Below are 19,918 nucleotides of genomic sequence, written 5' to 3'. Positions count from 1 at the left end.
TCTTAATAGCTAATAGATAAAAGCAAGCTATCAAATTTTCTTCTTAGATTGTAGAAATTCTTTTACTATCTTAAAAAAGCCATAAATTAATAAAAAAAATTAGATGAGATAAGTAATTAATATGGTCAATATTAGGATAAAGATAAAAATAGGGTCGTGCTTAAAAATTCCTAAGATAGGTTGAATTGATTCTTAAAAATGACTAGTAGTCAACAACGGTTAAAATCAGATCTTAAAGAACAAAAGTACACACCTGCAGTGATTGTGGAATTCTTTTATAAATTAAAGAGTGGAATTTAGAAGAAGACTTTATAGGATTTTTTAGAGTGTGGATTTTGAATAATTTGAGTTTTTAATGACTTTGTTAGAGCTTTGCAAAGTCAAAGTTGTTTTGAGGTGACTTTGGATTTTGTGAAATAAAATAAGACTTACAATTTGGGCAATTTTGTGAGTTTTATAATAGATCTACAAGTAAAAAAAAATTAGAATTTTAATTATAATTGTGTTGAATATATATATTATAAATTTTAGCTTAATTAGATAGTTGGATTGGAGGTTATTAAAGTTTAAGTGGATTAGGATTTCAAAAATGGGATTTTTAGGTCTAATAAGGTTATTCAAGAAGCTCAATAATTTTTCAATTGATTTGAGGTGATTTTGTTGGAGCTAATAGTTGACTTGGCTTCTAATACTTGTACAAAATTTAAGAATAAGTTAATAATTCAATTACGATTTATTACTATTAAAATATCAATATTAATATTAAAGATAGAGGTCGATCAACATCTAAGTAGATTATGATATTTTTCTCCTATTTTATAAGTTCAATTCTCTTCAAATTTATTATACTTATTGTTAATTAAGAGATTTTAAGGTGTATAAAACTTTAAGCAAGATCAATAGTTTAATCAATAGATATTGAGGTTCTAAACTACTCTAAGATTGATTTGAATTGATTAGGTTTTGATTAGGATTTAATTAGGGATTGATTAAGATTTGATTTAGGATTTAGGAATTGATTAGGATTTGGTTTAGGATTTAGGATTTAATTAATATTTTATTTAGGATTTAAAATTTTATTAAGATTTGATTTAAGATTTAAAATTTGATTAAGATTGATTTAGGATTTAGGATCTAATTAGAATTAGTTAAGGTTTTAGAATTTCTTTAAGATTTCTTAAGGATTTCTTTAAGATTCTTATAAAAAAAAATTATATTTTTTTTTATTATTTCTTTTAAATTTCTTTAAGGATTTATTTTTATTTATTTTTTATTTTTCTTTAGGATTTCTAATGGATTTCTTCAGGATTTCTTTTGAATTTATTTTGGATTTCTTTAAGGCTGTCATTTTTATTTCTTATAAATTTCTTTATATTTTTATAGGTTTTCTTTATTATTTCTTTATGATTTTTTTAGAATTTCTTTAGGATTTCTTTTTATTTCTTTTATAATTTATTTAATATTTTGATGAATTTTATCAATATTTGATTATGTTTATTAAGCTTTAATTATAATTTATATATGATTCTATTAGAGTTATTAGGACGTATTGTTGTAAATTTCTTTTACCTTCTAGAATTAAGTGTTTAGCGCATGCTCAAGCAAGACTTCACGTAATATAGCAATGGAAAATTTTAATATAATCATGAACAATAAAAAATATTGTATTTGTATTGATTGTAGGTGGAAGAGTGCCAATAGATGAACTTGTAGATTCTTCAATTTTGATGGAAATGGTTGTAGATATTTCAATCAACTTCTATAATTTTTCTTATATCAAGATCATCATAACTCAATAATTCCATAGTATGTAGTTAGATGCTCCCTCTAACTTCATGAAATTAGTGAGGTCACTTATAAGTAAGTCTATACTTTCACATTATAGATGTAAATATTAAAAATAATACTTTAGAGAATAATCTTTTTCTAATTTCATTAAACAACTTTGCCTATTGAAGAAGTAAACAATTCTATAATATTCTCACAAAAATCTAACTTTGATATCATGTTAATATTCAATTTGAGCTTGGACTAGCTTTGTATATATTTCCATTCAATATAATAAAATGTTACATATACCTAAATAGGTTTAATATAGATGATATACAAACTATATATATATTCATCTATTTGATAAACATGAAATCCTATTGTATAGATGAGATCTTAATTATTTGATGAAAGTACTAATTACTAGATGGATGTTAATACCTTCAATTAATCCTAACTCTTGCATGATGAATGCTAGATGAGTGTTTTCAATAGGTATAAAATTTTATCTTTCTTTAATTGCTTTTCTTTAATCCCTTATTTTAATATTTCCTCAATTTTAGTGAAGGTATTCTTGGCTTCTCTTCTCTATTGTCCTAAGTTCTAATCTTAGCTAGAAGTTATAACCAAGGACATATATATTTGATATTTATTAAAAATATCTAAAATCTAATCATAAATTTTTTAAAAAATACTATGATATTATAATTTGACCAATATCATGATAATTCTTTATATTCTAATATATATTTTTTTTTCTTTTTAATCTAATGATTTTTTTCTAGATTTTTTTTCTTTTTTTACTTTTTTAATAAGAATATGATTTCTTTCTGTAGTATTTTTTATTATTTTTTTATTTTAAAAAAATTTTATAAAAAATAAAATTATTTTCAAAAATAAATCTATCTATCAAAGATTTAAATAATATAATTGGTGATCAAAAGTTACTTGCTTTAATTATATTAATCCATGCACATTCAAATTTTATATTATTTTTTGATTATTTTACTCATTTTTTCTTGAATTATAAATTAAAAATAATATATTTTTATTTTATTATATTAATATGATATATATATATATATTTATATATTTATATATTTGTGTTTATTTTAATATTTCATTTTATTTATATTATGTAAATTATATTGTTTCTAAAATTCTTTAACTTGGATTTTAATTTGATGCTATTTTCAAGCAATTATACATAATGGCTATGGATGTATAATTTGCCACTAGCTTCTTTAATTTTTTTGGTTTGGATATAGGATCATGAGCTAGTGTTACACATACTTGTGAGAATAAAATTTATCTTTCAACCCAATTTATAAGGTGGTAACAATTGAAAGTTAATTATAATTAGTATTGAAAAATAAAAATAATTATCAATAAGTAATAAATAAATAAATAAAATAAAATAGTGAAAAAAAATCTAAATAAGCATATAAAATTTTGTTCTAGAATTTTACTTTGTAAGTGATAAAAGATGGAATAAAAATAAAAGTCTATAGATAATTTTTTATCTTTATGATAATATAAAAAAAATTAAAAATTTATATTTTTAAAATTTTTAATAAGTTACATTGCTTTCAAAAGTAAAAATTATATTAAATTGGATATGATTAATATTTCAAAAGATATTATGTAAAAAGATTTTTGAAAAAGGACACTGAAATTAAATAAATTAATGTTATATATTTTTTTCTATTTTAAATTTAATAGATTTAGTATCAAAACCTTATGCAATAGATGAAAATATTATTTATATAATGAAGTAATTAAAAGTAGGTAAAATATTTTAGGAGATAATATCTTACTTTGCAGAGGTATTTTAGATGCTCATTAGATCTTTAGACTTCTATAGGTATGCCACATGGCTATTAAAACTTTTTTCTAATTTTTTTTTAATTTTAAAAAGTTGTATTGGAAGAAATCTATAGATTAGTGGTCCAGCTATAAATCTCATGATCATTGAGAAGCTACTCTAAGGCCTTTATGATAGCTATTATTTATGGAGATAAAAATGAGGCCATCTAAATTTTTATCAATTTCATTCTTATTTTCTATTTTAGATTCAAATTTTTATCAATTTCATTCTTATTCTTTATATCATAAAATAAAGCATAATTTTAACCAATATATTGCCAAATCTTAATATAATAAGATAATATAAATTATCTAAAGAAGAGTTTGATATGGAAGAAACTTCAATTTTAATTTTAAATATTTTAATTTTGAATCTAATAATAGATCTTTTAATACACTAAATTTTAGCAAAGTTATTATATTTAATAATTTAAAAATCAAGAGGTTTAAAAAATTATAAAAAAATATAATAAGAATTTTTTAAATACTTTCATGATTATGAAATCATAATATTAGTAATTTTAATTATATCAAGGTATATAGTCAATAAAGAATATTATATCTTAATTTACTTAATGATATTTAAAATAAATTAATTAATAATAAGAGTCAGATTAAAATACCAAAGTTATTATTTTATAATTTTTTAAGATAAAAAATAGGACAAGTACATAGTTTTAGCAAATCTTAATACAATAGAAAAGCAGACTTATGTAACTTGCTTAAGACTTAAGTTTATAAAATATCTTTAAAAAAATAATAATAAAGTTAATTTCTTAATATAGTTTTAAAAAATAATGCATATATATATATATATATATATATATATATATTCTAATTTTTTAAAAAAATTAAGAACATCAAAGAGAATTATTTCTTAAATATTTAGTGTAATAGTCAAAGCTTTGGAATTTACTTAAAAGATGCTTAAGATAAAATCAAACTTTAAATATATTTTTCAATTGTTTTTTACGTTAGATTATTTAGACTAGTTATTTATAATATATTTTTATATTAATAGAAAAAACATACTCTATTATTCCTGATTTATAATTATAAATAAATAAATAGACTAGAATAGAATTAAGTATTAAAATTCTATTTCCATTAATTTATTTTTTTTCTATAAGAGTTACATCTTTTGTAATTTATTAAATATATTCATCTTATCATAAACCATAATTATTTTTTTAATTTCAAGAGCTTTTGGATTTTTTTATTAAAACAATTGTCATGTAATGTTGCATTGGATATCAAATCCCTTCAAATGGATGTAATTTGGTTTAGTTTAGTGAATTTTCATACACTTAGCATTTTCCATTAATTGAACTAGTTAGTGTCATCTAAAGTTTAAAGAATTAGGTGGAGAAATTCCTTTGACTTTACATTCTTGTCTAGTCAAGTCTTGTAAGTAGTTTTTAGAGAAAAAAAGCCTTTGTTGTAAGATTTTGCTTGGCTATGGTGATAGCCTTTTAGTAAGGTTTTTAGAGTTTTCTCTATATACACTTGCACTCTTAGATGCTCACTTTGTAGTGTGAGAGATAGCTTGAATAAATGGTGTTTAGATTTTCTATCTTTTCTTGAGACTGTATTTCTTGTGTATTTGTATTTGGTTTAGACAACATGCTTCATGTTGATTTTTGGCACTTGATTTATTGTATAACACAATCTTTATTTACACAATACAATATTTTATCAATTTATATAAGAATATCATTGATATTTTTCAATGATTGTTTAAAATAATAATTACTAATTGCATAGTTTTTTTCTACTTTTTATTTTTAATATTTTTTATCTTATACTAGTCTAGGAATAGTTTTTTTTTAAATAATAAAGAACTCATAGATTTGTCCAATATCTTTGCTTTTTTTTATCTACCTTAGATAAGTAAAGTCTTCTAACTTAACTTCTATACATGTATATAATAGGTAATTTATATATATATATATATATATATATATTACAAAGTTAGAGGTTTATTTAATAAATTTAAAAGTTATAAAAAAAAATCTTGATTGCAAACATGTAACTGTTTAGCATATCATAACTTCATAAATAATTTCCATAAAATCTTAAATAAATTATATATATATATATATATATATATATAGTTGATAGAAAAAGTTGACATACTAATTAGATTGGTCTTACTGGTCCAAGTTATACCTACATGTTATTGCTACTCTTGCACTTTTAACATATATATATTAGCTTAATACTTAAACTGGTGCTTTTAATAATTAATAATATGATTTATAATTTGGTATGTAAACTTTTAATATTTTGGTTTTTGAATTTTTTTTTCACAATATCTAATTAATTTAATTTCAATACTTTAATATCTAGTAATATTTTTTATCCAAAAAACATAATAGAATTTTTGTGGTTGATAAATTATTCATGTCTCAATGCTGAATTATTTTTTTAAAGCTTTAATATTAATCTTATATATTTTATATTTTGTTCTCATCAAAAAATAATTCGTTACAAAATTATGAAATTTTTATGATGGTTTTGAACATTAACTATGTCTTAATTGAGCTAATAACTTATTATATTGTAAAGAAAAGTAAACAAAAAATAGAAAAAAATATTTTTAGGTTAAGTTCACATGTTCTTTTCTTTCTTTTGTATTATGATAATTTTCACAAGAAAACCAGTTGTAGTAGTGGCACTTGTATTTTTTATCATAAAAATCAATCAAATATCTTTTTTTCCAAATTAATGTTTTATTTTACTTTTTTGTATCTTATCTTAAAACTAAAATTTTGATTGTTTTACTATGTCTTTCATTGAAAATTTGATTTGATTGTTTCCATTTACACTCCTGAGAATTTCTTTCTCAAAGTAAGAATATATATATATATATATATATATATATATTAAGTGGTATACATTGAATTCGGTACAAAATATACCATTGGTGCTTATATTTATTTGAATAGCAATAGACTTTTTTTTTGAAACCGTGTACACAGCTTTCTTATTTAAGTATTTATTTATTTTCTATTTTATATATTTTTTAAAATAATCTATGAGTTATTGGTCCTTTCAAACTAGTCTACAATTAGCTTGATAAAATTTGCTTAAACAATTATAAGTACTTACTGGAATTCATTGTATGATTTTTTGCACTTAGTTTGATGATAAAATGCAATATATAGGGTATTGGAAGAGGAAGTAATATACCAATAAAAATAAGAAAAAACTAGTTGTTACCTATTTTGTTGTTCAGTGCCCAAATAGTTTTGTAGGTAAATATTTATTTCATTTTGATCACTTGTTAGTTACAATTTTTTTGAATATCTTCACAAGAGTTTTTTTTTCTAGATTTTTTCAAATACTTCATTGCAAAAAATATATAATTGATGTTGTGTATTCTGAAAAGAATTGGTTGATCACGTTTTAAGTATTTTATTTAGAAAATAGACCCCACGATTGCTAATTAGGTGTAAGAGACATTTGACTCTTCTAGGAATGTTTTCATATAAAAATAATAAAAGGACATTAACATGTTGTGGTAGAATATTGTGATTGCTATCTGCCAATATATTCATATAAATTTATTTATGTGTATATATATATATATATATATGTGAAAATTTAAGAATCAAAAGAACACAATTTAAATATAGCTGGTATTTTTGTTTTATTTTGAACAAAGTTAATACGAGCAAAGATATACTCCTAAGCATCACTTCTTAAGGTAAATTATTGACATAATAAGTTACAGAAGATTTTTTCAATGCAAAACTCTTTGTTATATGGTAGATGACAAATTCCAAGTGCCACAATATCCAGAACCATATAAAAAATTAACATTGCAGTTAAAGTTTGTATTAAAGAAAAATATTTAAGGCATTAGTTGTTACATATTAGTTTAAGTTTTATAACTTAACATAATAATGATTATTATTAAATGATAGTACTACTAAAAAAAAGCAATTCCTTGTAATAAACTTGAATTTAAAGCCAAGAAAACACAATTCCTTTTAAATGATGTTTTTATTTTGTATCATTGTTATTTTTTAGAATCCAGTCTTAAGACTCAAATTACTCTTAACTATTGCACAACTTTATAGTTTTAAAAACTGAAACAAATCACATCTGCAATTGGAACCGAAATTCTAATGAAAAACATTGTATTCAATGATTAGTGTCAAAATTCAAGCAGTGGACCTTGAGAGCACTAATTGGCCCACTCTGGGCAGCAAACTGATTGGATGCCTACAGGTTCCACTGCATACTGACTACAGTTGCTGAAATCGTCTTCAAGAGAGGGAGCTTGGAACCTTATTGAGTGCTTTATTCATGACCCGACCTTTAGGTCATGCAGTTTAGTTTTACTTCGTGACTTCATCTATTAATTAACATTATAGATTGTTCACCGGTGTCTTGCTTTATGCTTCAAGAATTGGTGGACTAATCTTATACAAGAGCTGATCACGGGGGTAAAACTCCGAGCCAATTTCACATTTACATTGGTGATAGAGTTACATCAGATTGTTACGAGTTCTCAAATTAGTAATAACATCTTGCTCATGAACATCTAAAATTTCGTCCTCAATGATTGCATCTTTAGATGCCGCTGCCAACACAAGAACCCATTTTTACTGGCCGGTTTACGTCACAGAAACAACTACAAATTACTTAGTTGCGCAGATATACATTTAGAAGGTGAAGCAAATTACCAATACAACTACTTCTCAATTGTCAAGAACTAATATACCAGCCACAAAATAATCTCGTGTCACTAAAAGAGCAGAGGCTGGATGAAAGGCAACCACTCAGTAAATCAAGGCGTTTTGAGTAGAGAGCACTCGCATTGTCAGAAACATGACAGATCAGCATATCCTAAAAATTTATTCCACGTTATTAACCAAATCAGAATACAAAAAAGCGCCATCCAATTATGTTGATTACAAGAAAATTAGTCTCCTCTTTCTCTGAAAAAGAAGACCTTCAGAAAAGAATGCCAACTTAATAATGATTTGTAACCCAACATAGGGTTGTTTGGAAGGTTGAAACCAGCTCAAGCACCTTCTGAAAGTATATGTGCGTAACAACCCACTTCTGCAGCGCTCACCAAGCCAATGCTGGAAGTATGGAGCTGAACGGAACCACAGGTGATGTCTGTTCCAACTGCACGGCAGCTTGAAAGCATTCAATAGCTTCTTGTGTGTGACCTTCCGCCTTGTGCAATAGGCCCATCTGCAACCAGGCCTCCTCATGCGTAGGATCAGCTTGTAAAGCCTCTGCCAAGTAACTGCGAGCTACTGGCAGTGAATGTTTACTACCTCTCTCTCGGAGAAGAGCTCCTAACCGCACCTTGCTGTCAACGTGAGTTGCATCAACAGCTAAGGCATTTTTATAGCTTGCTAAGGCCTCCTCTAAATGTTCCTGAGCCTCATGAAGCTTCCCTGTAGAATGAAACATATTCATCAAGTTGTGGAAACAAATATGTATATAAAAATTGGTTGGTTCATAAGTTACGATGCACCTTTGATACATTGGATGTGATGCGAAGTGAACAGTGAAATCCCTCACCAGTGGCACACCATGTGACAGTGGAGTAGGTTTTCAAAGCTTGAGCTTTCTCCAAGCAGGTTTCAGCATCCCTCCATTGCTTCAATTCGGTATACACAGTTGCCAAATCTTGCCACACCTCTACCTCTTCCACTCTCCCTGCAGCCTGTGCAGCATAAATTATAATGTGAGATCATTGGCATAGCATCATCTGCGACCTACTTTTAAAACCACTAAGAAATCTACATGGACCCAGAGACAAACCCATTTCATATCTGCTAGCTTTAACATTGAAAGGCGGTGAAGTAAACACTCCATCGAGTCTACGATTTTCAACAGGGAAGGATGATCTAACCCTCAAGCTCATGACTACTGCGTGTTCAAGCACCATACATATGAAAACTCAATGATGGCTGAATTTAACCTTATTCTTCTGCCAATTCCAAGCCTCAAAGCTAAAACTCTGGTGACTGGCTTGCACCAAAGTTAACAACTGCCTATAGGTATGGACAGCGCGAAGGGGCTGGCCCACAGCCATCTGAATTTTGGCTCGTGTTTGTAAAAGACGTCCCTGCTGCCAAGGACTACTCTCTTCTAATGCAGCTTCGAGCACTAACTCCGCCTCAGCGTGTCTTTCCTGCGCTGTCAAAAGCAACGCGAAAAACCTCCAACCCTCTACCCATGCTCCACTGCTGATGTCCAGGAACTGCTTTGCACAATCAAGTGCTCTGCTAAGCTGACGTTGCATAGCATATTCTAAACCTAAATCAAATACTATCCTCGGGTCTTCACTCTCCAAAGCAGCTGCTTCCTGGGCCAAAATTTCCCCATTGGAGATCAGAAACATTGGTGCTGTGCAGTGACTTAAAAAGTGCAAAAACTTCCCATTTACTGAAATCATAACACTTCGAACAAAGTCAACGTATTTGCTCAGCTAAAAATTTGTATTCAGCTACCAGACGAACACTCATCAGTTTGGTATATCCAATATTTTGCATATTCGTACATGCAAAAAAAATATTTGAAAGGAACTCAAGGACGATGAAAAGCCACACAATCAAGACCCTCCAAAATACTGGGAGCGGCGTTTGATTCAAATTCAACTACTAAGGTTTGGTTTAAAAATAAATTGAAATAGAAAGATCTGTCCACACCTATTGATCAGTTAGGTTCTACTACGCAAACCAAGTAGTGATGAGAAACATACAAAATTAGCTTCCGGTCATGGTCAAATACTGGATGTTACAAAAGGAGAACAACGCTGACTGATATACCTGTAAAGCTTCCAGAGCTTGATGTTGAAGTTTTCCCCTTTCAGAATCTGATGACGCAAACCGAGCCTGGGTACCAAACGACACACCTAAGATGTGAAGAGCACGGCTTTTCATGTACATAAGTTCGGGGGACAAATGTTCTAATGCTCTCTGTGCATAACCAACTCCCTCCACCGCAAGGTCTATTCTTGCCGCACAAATCCTCGCAGCCAAAAGCAGGGCAGCAACATCATCTGGCCTCTCCACTGGGCTTAGAGACTTCCGGAGTAGATTTAGAGCCACATCATCCTCCCCTGCTCCACAATAACAAAGAGCCATGTTGTACCAACGGTCTGTCCTAGGCATAGTGCTTGGCAGCAGCTCCTCATATTGGTGAGCTAACACCTCAGATTGACCATGAACTGAAAGGGCAAAAGACAGGTGATCCAGAATACTGTTATCAAAAACACTTTTAGACATGATATTTCGTCGCAATAGAAGTAGCAGCAGCAGAATGGCCTCTTCTGTGTTGTTCTTGGGAAAATATCCACCATCTCTTGAACCAGGAGGAGACTGCGTGGATGATGAGGCATCCACACCTCCATACAACAATAGGATGGCGAACTCCTTTTGCAGTGCTGCGTGTGTGTCCTCGTTAGGACCCCACGTACTGAGCAGTGCCTGGCGATAGGCTGGTACAGCTCGATCATTGCGTCCTTCTTGAGCAAGCAGCTGAGGATGCAAAATCGACATCTTGTTCACCAACATGGCTATTTTTTCGTCACCCCAAGTACTCGGCATACCCTCTGGAAATGCCTCCTCCATCAAGTCAAGTACAACTTTGCACTCATTTGCAGCATCTGCAAAGCACTTATTTTCAGCTTAGCGTAATGACAACTCCAAAGTCAAGCTATGATCGGAATAGTGAAGCCATTCCAAGGGCCAAATGGAGACGGAACAAAACTAATGGGATGTCTGAGGGTTCACCTTCAAGAGCACCAAGCTTCTGAAAACATTTGGCTTTCAGATAGATTGCTTCTATCAGCAAACTGGATGCATGCAGGAAGTTGGTGGCCGTGCCAGGCTTTTGTTGTTTCCCTTTCTTTTGGCTGCGTGATGATGTCTTCTCTGCTGATGCAAAGTAACGCAAGCTATCAGCAAGCCCACGTAAATGTATTCCATCGAACAATTGTAGAGCACCTTGAAAATTTTCTTTTTGATACTCAATTCTCCCTAGTAAAGCCCGAGCCTCCTGCAAAGTCTCCACAAATCCTAGTCATGTAACATGCAAATAGGGTGGGAGTAAACGGCGACCTTGTGTCGTACAGAGGGGATCAGGCAAGCTATTTGGAACCTGAAAAAAAAATCTCACTTTAAAATTGGTTAAAAGACGTGCAAGGCGCCGCTCTGGGAACTGGGGTTTTAACAAAGAATACACCATTCATTGCGATAAAGCATGAGGATTTCGTGCGAGAAAATAGTGATGTGTTATGGATAGATATACCTCGTTGTTGATAGATAGAGCTTCACGGAGAGAGACTTCAGCTTCCTCAAAACTGCCTTGCTCGAGCTTGGCTTCCCCCTCAAGAAGCTTTCTCGAAAGTTCGCGAGACGCAAGCTCAGGCAGACTTCCACCCTCAGGCATCGCGTCGTTGGATTTACTTTTATTTCTGGAGCATGTGCAACACAACATGGCAGGTGCTTGATGCTCTTTATACTTAACATCTTAGTTCTTTCCACCGAAGCTCTTGCACCTTATGAATTGCCATCATGCTTTCCTATCCCAATAAACCAAAGGATCCATTCCATTCTGTGATTCCCTACGTTTCGAATCTTCTTCAGGCCCCCTCAGACATTTGATGCTCATCCCATTTTCATTACAGAGTTTCTTTTTTACCATTTAACCAAAACAAACCAATTCCATAAACTCGAAGCTCTCTACAAAATGGCGACCACCCTCTAAGCGCTCTACTCACAAATAAAACACCGAATACCCTAGCCATGCACCTCCTCTGCTGTGGATCTACAAAATCTTGACCATGAAGCAACTGCATTATGTCAAAGAAACAGAGTCCTAGGTTACGCAAAATTCCCTCGATTTCCGCACCCAAATCCCACCGTCTACAACCGAAATTATGGCATCCAACTCAGACCAAGGAAGATTCAGCAACTCACATCTTCAACTTGCCCCCGCTGGGCCACGCCAAGGACCGCATGCGGACCGTTACTCCCGCAGGATTTAACTCCACCAACACAGAAGCCACCCAAATGTGCAAATGATCCCGCTCATCGCAACAGTCTGAGACTCACCCAAGCTCCTCTCTCTAGCGTTACAGGGATTCAATCAGAGATAAAACACCAGACGAGGATCCTGAAAGTTGGGGAACATCTGCAACGGCAGGGCCCCAACAGCCAGCCTGAGCGTCCAAGCAATTCCACCGTGTGGGGTAATCAGATCCTCATGATACCGTGGCACTCGCTTCTCCGCGGGTATCGTAGCCTTCTCAGGTTATCAATTTCCTCTCCGCAGTCTCTTGTTACCCCAAAAATAACACATCGTTGTAAGGAAATATTCCGCACACTCTAAAATAATCAGGCACTGTAAAGTCCATCAATCTGCCATTTCTGTTGAAAATTTTGGCTTGATTACGGTGTATATTGCTGGATTTTGACTCTCCGGTGTTGACCTCTCAGCCCCACGCTCAAGGCTTGGCCCCGTTTCCACTTCGAAGCTGTCGTGTGAGTGTAGAAGCCTAACGTTACCCATCTGGTTGCTTACCAGGTTATTGGTTTTCTTGACATTTCAAGATCTGGGAAATCGATTGCTGGATTTTCCTTTGTGGTTGTGCGATCGGCTCCTTGCAAATTGATTTTCTAAAGTACTCTTTCTCTTTGTCCTAGTATTTGAAAATTATTTTCCAGGTGATACTAACTTTAGGCTCTGTCTCGATGAATTATTCCTACTCTGACAGTATCGTATTATAATTGACAAAGGAAAGAATTGGAGCATGAAGTGACAGTACCAGGAGCACTTAGTTTCGTGCAGTTGGGCGCAAGTAGGACATGCCAAAGCCTTTGTAACTTTATTCAACATTCAGGATGTCCAGACGAGGCGCTGTCGGTGACAAGCTAGCAACGTATAAGCAGATGTAAGAACATTAGTGATAGTTATCTCTTTCCATATATTTTTCTTGCATGCATTCCAGGCACTTGTTACTGCTCGCACCCACAATTCTCAATTTATTCATGCTGATGAGAATTAAGTTGACCTAACTTTACCTTGCGGCTTCGTTGGCATTCGAATCAAGGTAATTGACACATAATAAGTAATGTGTGCAAGTTCCAGTTACTGCTGCGTTTTAGATATGCGTCTAAATCTAACGTTCCGAAATCTGAGGGTGAGGAGTGATAAGATTTTGTTAGAATCGACAACGGCGGATAGGGCTGGAATTGAAACCTGAACGCAAACGAAGTCTGGCGTATAATGTCTACCGTATCACATCGATATGGCACCATAAGCGTCACTGGTTCGACTAGGGCCATATCATTCTGTTGTTGGTCGGGCTTGTAAGCGGCTAACGGATCTCTTGCTCCTTTACATTCAAGTCCGTATGGGTAGTTTTTGCCGACAGCGTTTTCAACTATGGAGCGACACTCGGAGCAATTCAAACTGAGAATTTCTTTTTTTGGTTCACGTGCAGGGAATGCAGAGACTATCGTTAAGCCATGGTTATCCAAAAAAAGGTATTCTTCGTTGCAGCAATTGGTGTCAGTACCCTATGGTTGCTGTTTCTTTTCTCCGGCTTCGGCTCACCAGTTTGGGGTCAGAACTTGAGTTCTTATGGAGGCCAGCGATCACACGAAGACAATGAGGGGCTGGTAAGTCTGAGCCTCTTCTTTGAATGTAAACTTCGGTAGTTTTGGCTTTAACTGTCAACGATCTGTATGAATCTGTACAGTACTTTTTCCTTACGAGTGACAAGGTTTGAGCGATTGCATATGATTGACAGGGTGCATCAAACCGATGGATACACCCGCAGCCATTGGAGGTGCTTACTGAGATTCCTCTATCATCAGACGAGGTAGCGGGATCTGATTTATTGCGCACTACGTTGCCCAATGTCTTGATCCTCTCCCCAATGAAACAAGTGAAAGATCACATTAGCAGATACTTCACCCTACTCCACTCGCTTTCCTACCCTAAAAACTCAATCTCGCTAGGGTTTCTAGTCTCCGACAGTCCGGATGGAACCTATGAATGCGTCCGCGACCACTTCGTAGAGCGCAAGCTATCAATCACGAATCATACCGAGAAGTACCGCGACGTAACCTTGGTACATCAAAACTTCAATTATAATCCGGGAAATAGTTGGCTGGACACTCACGCCATGCGCTACCAGATTCAACGACGCAGGGTGTTAGCCAAGAGTCGAAACTACCTTTTGTTCTCGGCACTACGACCTCACCATGACTGGGTGCTCTGGATAGACTCGGACATCTCGGAGTACTCACCCTCTTTGATTGAGGATCTTTTAGTGTTCACCGGTCCAGATAAGCACATCATCGTCCCAAACAGTTTTTGGAGAGATGAGGAGGGTGAGGAACATCCCTACGATCGCAACAGCTGGCGAGAAACTGAGGAGTCGACGAAGTTTTTGGAGAGAACCCAAGAGGTGGTGGTGTTTGAAGGTTACCCGGCCTACTCAACTGGGCGAATCAGTCTAGGCAATCTCCGAGGAAGTAACGAGAGTATAGTGAAATTGGATTCTGTTGGAGGCACCGTCTTGCTGGTTCGCGCGCGCTTGCACCGAGAGGGGCTCGTCTTTATGCCCGTCCCTTTCCAGAAAGCCATCGAAACAGAAGCGCTTGGGAAGCTAGCGCTCGCTTTAGGTTATCAGCCATGGGGTCTTCCTAATTACATCACTTTGCACTGATCTTGCTTCTGAAAGCTCGCCATTTCAAAGATCCACCGTTTGATCATCTCGACTCCAAACGCATGAACTCTTTCATAATCAAACGTTCAAAGAGCCCTCCCGAGTCTCGTCCTTCTCTAGATCATTCACTGATTGTCATCTAAGACAGTCTTACTAGTCTGCCCAGACCCGAGCTGGTGATGTGTAAATTTTTAATTGGTAAAGCAGCGACCTAATTTGCATCAATCCTTTAAAATATAATGTGTGATTCTTTCATGTCTTGATAAATGCTTTAACTGCTAATTTCGCGAAAGAGAAACGAAATCAATAAACTGTCAATCATTTAAGCACCGAAGGCACCACCTAAGACTGTCGCTTCCATAGTGCATTTCAGGTTGTTTCGTCACTTACCGAAGGAAACCCTAGAGTTTCGGAAGTGGACATTAGAAGTTCCGTAAATTATTATTTGAAAGTAAAAATGGAGGATGAGTTACTACTCTACCGACATGAAAAGTTGGGGCATGCCGCATGCGAAAGATGCTTGAGCTACAAGCAGGCGGCACAGGCGCATCTGATTCTGTAAGGAATTTGCTTCATTTATAGAGAACCGGGAAAAACTTCAATCATCAAAGTGCCGCGACCGACGGCTTCGTTGAGTTCCGGTCGGGCTCCACTTAACCGTCTCGATGTAGTCCGCAACGTGACGATTTATAAACTTAGCAGAGTATGTGTTGGTTTGAAATGTGTGCGCTATGATGGAATGCAAGGATAACGTACGAGTTTATTGAGAATGGTCGTGCATCTGGATGCGTCGTGGTTGTGAAGTTGGGAGGGTGATGGTGGAAGCCTCTGGATGGAGTGGAGACTGGTGTTTGTTGTTGAGGTAGGTTTTGTGTCTGATAATCGATGGTTGAGGTTACAAGATTGAGTATTCGGGTGTAAGTGTTAAGTGGAGCGGTTTAGGGATGGTGGCGAATGGATCCGTCAAACAGCGGACACGGCCGGAGTGGTTGCAGCAGTATGAATTGGTGGGGAAGATTGGGGAAGGAACGTATGGACTGGTTTATCTCGCGAGGAGCAAAGAGCCGGCGCACAGGTGGGTTTATGGTTGTTGGGTACTCTGTAGGTTCGTTCCCAGCTTTGTGGGACATCTATAGAAGCAGAGGAATTGTTTGGTTGTAAGGATGGCTTGTAATTTTCTGGGCGCAAGGTCGTGCATGTCGCGTTAGTAACTCATTTAGGGTGTTCGCGTCACATGTGTGATCCGAGTTTTGTGAGTTTGTTACATTGTTGTCTTTTGGTGCAAATAGCAGGGGCACTAAAATTGCGATTAAGAAATTCAAGCAGTCTAAAGAGGGCGATGGCGTTTCCCCGACAGCAATCCGGGAGATTATGCTGTTGCGGGAATGCGTACACGAGAACATTGTGAAGCTTGTGAATGTCCACATCAACCATGGCGATATGTCGTTGTATCTAGCGTTCGACTACGCTGAGCATGACCTGTACGAAATAATTCGACACCATCGGGAGAAGGTAACCTGCAGTATCAACCCGTACACGGTGAAATCTCTGCTTTGGCAGATTCTCAATGGCTTGAACTATCTTCATAGCAACTGGATTATCCACCGTGATTTGAAACCCTCCAATATTCTGGTAATGGGAGAAGGCGAAGAGCAAGGAGTAGTGAAGATCGGGGACTTTGGCCTGGCTCGCATCTTTCAGGCACCGTCGCGGCCCTTGAGTGACAATGGTGTGGTGGTTACCATCTGGTATAGGGCTCCAGAGCTGCTACTCGGAAGCAAGCATTACACAAGCGCTGTCGATATGTGGGCCGTTGGGTGTATCTTTGCGGAGCTTCTCACTCTCAAACCCCTCTTTCAGGTATTTCCTATTCATCTTTGTCTCTTGTCTGCAAGAAACCCTGTAACAGGTTGCATGGTTGTTTGTGCTTCAAAAACTGAGAGAAACCTCACGTGACGCTGGAAAGCTCGTTTTTGTGATTTCTAGACATTCGGTTTTCACTCGTATTTCGCTTTCAAAGTAGTTGGCGATCATGTAATTTTTCGTTTCAGGGAATTGAAGACAAAAGCAGTCCCAGTCCGTTCCAGTTTGATCAGTTGGACAAGATCTTCAAAGTCCTTGGCAATCCTACTGCGGATAAGTGGCCGACACTCACCACGCTGCCACATTGGGCGCAAAACCGCCAATCTATCCAATCTCGGAAGTATGACAACCCAGGCTTTTATAGCATTGTACAGTTGCCACCAAAAAGTCCTGGGTTTGATTTGTTGTCGAAAATGCTGGAGTACGATCCCATTAAACGGATCACCGCGGCGCAAGCATTAGAGCATGAGTATTTTCGAAATGATCCTATTCCAGGGCGCAATTCCCTCGTTCCAGCAAATTCAGCAGACAAGGTAATACGAATTTGTATTTCTTCTTTCTAATGTACTGTTATGCACTTTTAAGGTGTTCCTGACAGCTTTTTTCAGTAAGGTAATGTTTTGCCCCTCCCTCCAACTTGGAAGATTCGAGCCTGCTTTAATGTTTCTTTAATAGTTGTCAATATTAGCCCAACAATTCGAACTGTAACAGCAAAGATGTTTTGTTTGATTTAATGTTTCGGACCGCATAACCTTGGTCATCTTTTCCTCCTCGTGCTAGAACAGTTAGAAGAAAGCTTACAAAGCAAACCCTCAGTGCTTTCCCTCAGCCTTATCCTTTGCCCTTCTTAAAGGACTTGTCTCAAGTTCTTTGCTCCTACCGTTTGGCTTTTAGTGTGTCAAGCAGGAGTGGTTGTTAATAGAGTTGAAATTGGTCAAAATCTTCTCAATCTTTGAGAACTTTGGTTGGTTCTCCTTCTGAGACGACTCGGTATCTCTGCACGTGCTCTTCTGGTCTTCCATGTACAGCACGGGAGATTTTCGGAGAAACCCTAGCACATTTGGACCTTACAAGCAGGACGCATCTGATATAGAACTAGAAGTGCTGGGTGATCACATATGCAGTATTAGACTACCCATTTTCATCGCTTGTTTTTCTCGTGCTGCAACTTTGTGGTGCTCACAAACTTATTTCTATGGATTTTTGCCAGGTAGTGCCTTATCCTCAGCGCCCCGTGGATTATTCAACAGACTTCGATGGCACAACTGCCCCACCTCCTTCACAGATGCCTAACTCCTCAAACATGTCAGGGAGTTCAAATCAACTGCACCCATCTATGAACGTCAACATGCAACAACAGCACCGGATTCAAAACTCAAACACCCTGAGTGTCAATCAACCTGTTGGAATGCATGGTATGAACAGTAGCAGCAATATGTATATTCAGAGAGGTAATGCAACTGTGCCCCAGCAGCAACCGCAGCAGCAGCAGGGTCTCAGAAGAAAGGACCAGACCAACGTGGGCTACCCTGGTCATTACCAGCCTCCTAATAAGTCAAGGCGAATTTGAAACAAGATGGAGCCGTGCTGCCTCTCTTTCATTGTAGATCGATGTCATTTTTCTCTTGATTAGTAGTTACTGCCTCAAACCTGATGCCGCTCGGTGTATATACGCACTTACAAGAGATATCCAGGGTTATGCTGAGCAGCCGGTGTATACATTCATTGAAGGATTACGTTTTGTCGCTTTGATGACAGGTGTAATCTATCATGCTCACTTCCATCCCCCACATTCGATTTGGAGATTCCGTAGGTTCCTCAGAGTTATGTTCGCTATATTGATCAGAAAGAATGCTCCAGACGACATGCAGGAGATTTGTTGTTTGTCAAGAACATTTTTAGTTTCTATGGTCGATGTCGAAGTTGGAGACAATGAAGTGAATCCATCATGCATTTTGTGCATGATTCTGTGGAAAACTTGGTGAGGGTGTATCAATCGACTTGATGTGCTGGAGACGTTGCTGGTGAGGTGAAGCTAGTAAATTGGAATGAGTGTCATTTAATTGGATCAAAACTCCATTGTTAGAAACTTGGGATTTATTTAGACTTGGCCGTATGAGTTCAGAAAGAATTGCAACTAGATCGCTTTCATCTTTGGCAGCTCCTGTCTGACTGCACTGTGCGCATTTGATCGCTTCTGATTTTATCAACCTCCCTGTTCCAGCATCGCTTACATCAGGTGCAAGGCAACATGAATTCTGCCACTGGGAATTCCTCTACTGTGGGTTACCCTCACATTTGCTGTCAGGTTTTTGCAAAGTTATCGGTAGGGAAGAAAGCTTGCTGTACAAAATGAATCTTTTTTGTGTACAAAATCAGGTATTTGTTGTTAATTTGACCCCAGTGATTTTAACATCACTTTCTTAACAACCCAAAAATATAGTTCGTAGTAGTTGTATTGAAATGGAAAGTATGCATGTGTTTTCTCTTTTCATTTTTTCTTTTTCAATTTTTTTTAAATATAGATTCATATGTTTAGTTACTGTCGTGGTTATTATGCATTTGTAATGGTTTGTAACACTAAAATATTTAAGTGCGCTGGACATAATTTTTAATTCCAGACATTCTAGTTTCAATATCGTGTTTGGATTGCCAACATTTACATCCATGAACTTAATTACAAAACTGTATCACGATTCCAAA

General features: G+C 35.1%; 3 protein-coding genes across 10 annotated transcripts; 2 read left to right on the top strand and 1 right to left on the bottom strand.

Moving 5' to 3' along the window:
- Positions 1-8,464: 8,464 nt before the first annotated feature.
- Positions 8,465-12,856, bottom strand: LOC112274833 (protein NPG1). The gene is made up of 7 exons (XM_024504626.3): positions 12,594-12,856; positions 11,923-12,088; positions 11,406-11,670; positions 10,440-11,278; positions 9,590-9,976; positions 9,187-9,331; positions 8,465-9,059 (listed from the first exon to the last, which is right to left on the bottom strand). The coding sequence occupies exons 1-7, from the start codon at positions 12,632-12,634 to the stop codon at positions 8,722-8,724; spliced, it is 2,181 nt and encodes a 726-aa protein (XP_024360394.1). The 5' UTR covers positions 12,635-12,856; the 3' UTR covers positions 8,465-8,721.
- Positions 12,857-12,987: 131 nt separating this feature from the next.
- On the top strand, positions 12,988-15,577 carry LOC112274835 (mannan polymerase II complex anp1 subunit). 7 transcript variants are annotated; one of them, XM_090246355.1, is made up of 4 exons: positions 12,988-13,157; positions 13,418-13,567; positions 14,120-14,297; positions 14,429-15,577. In XM_090246355.1, exons 3-4 carry the CDS (start codon positions 14,145-14,147, stop codon positions 15,350-15,352), a joined length of 1,077 nt encoding a protein of 358 aa, XP_090102481.1. In that variant the 5' UTR covers positions 12,988-13,157; positions 13,418-13,567; positions 14,120-14,144; the 3' UTR covers positions 15,353-15,577. The 7 variants fall into 7 exon arrangements, with proteins under 7 accessions (XP_090102481.1, XP_090102482.1, XP_024360397.1 ...); XM_090246356.1 differs by having other exon boundaries at positions 13,413-13,567; XM_024504629.3 differs by having other exon boundaries at positions 13,391-13,567.
- A 153-nt stretch (positions 15,578-15,730) lies between these two features.
- LOC112274834 (cyclin-dependent kinase E-1) lies at positions 15,731-19,448 on the top strand. 2 transcript variants are annotated; one of them, XM_024504627.3, is made up of 4 exons: positions 15,731-16,427; positions 16,642-17,212; positions 17,404-17,748; positions 18,426-19,448. In XM_024504627.3, exons 1-4 carry the CDS (start codon positions 16,297-16,299, stop codon positions 18,783-18,785), a joined length of 1,407 nt encoding a protein of 468 aa, XP_024360395.1. In that variant the 5' UTR covers positions 15,731-16,296; the 3' UTR covers positions 18,786-19,448. The 2 variants fall into 2 exon arrangements, with proteins under 2 accessions (XP_024360395.1, XP_024360396.1); XM_024504628.3 differs by having other exon boundaries at positions 15,745-16,427; positions 16,645-17,212.
- The last annotated feature ends 470 nt before the right edge of the window (positions 19,449-19,918 follow it).

This window comes from Physcomitrium patens, chromosome 22 (assembly GCF_059467195.1).
Source record: "Physcomitrium patens ecotype Gransden chromosome 22, ASM5946719v1, whole genome shotgun sequence".
Lineage (NCBI taxonomy): Eukaryota > Viridiplantae > Streptophyta > Bryopsida > Funariales > Funariaceae > Physcomitrium > Physcomitrium patens.
Note: the sequence above shows the minus strand (reverse complement) of the source record. Positions and strands in the feature narration are given on the sequence as shown.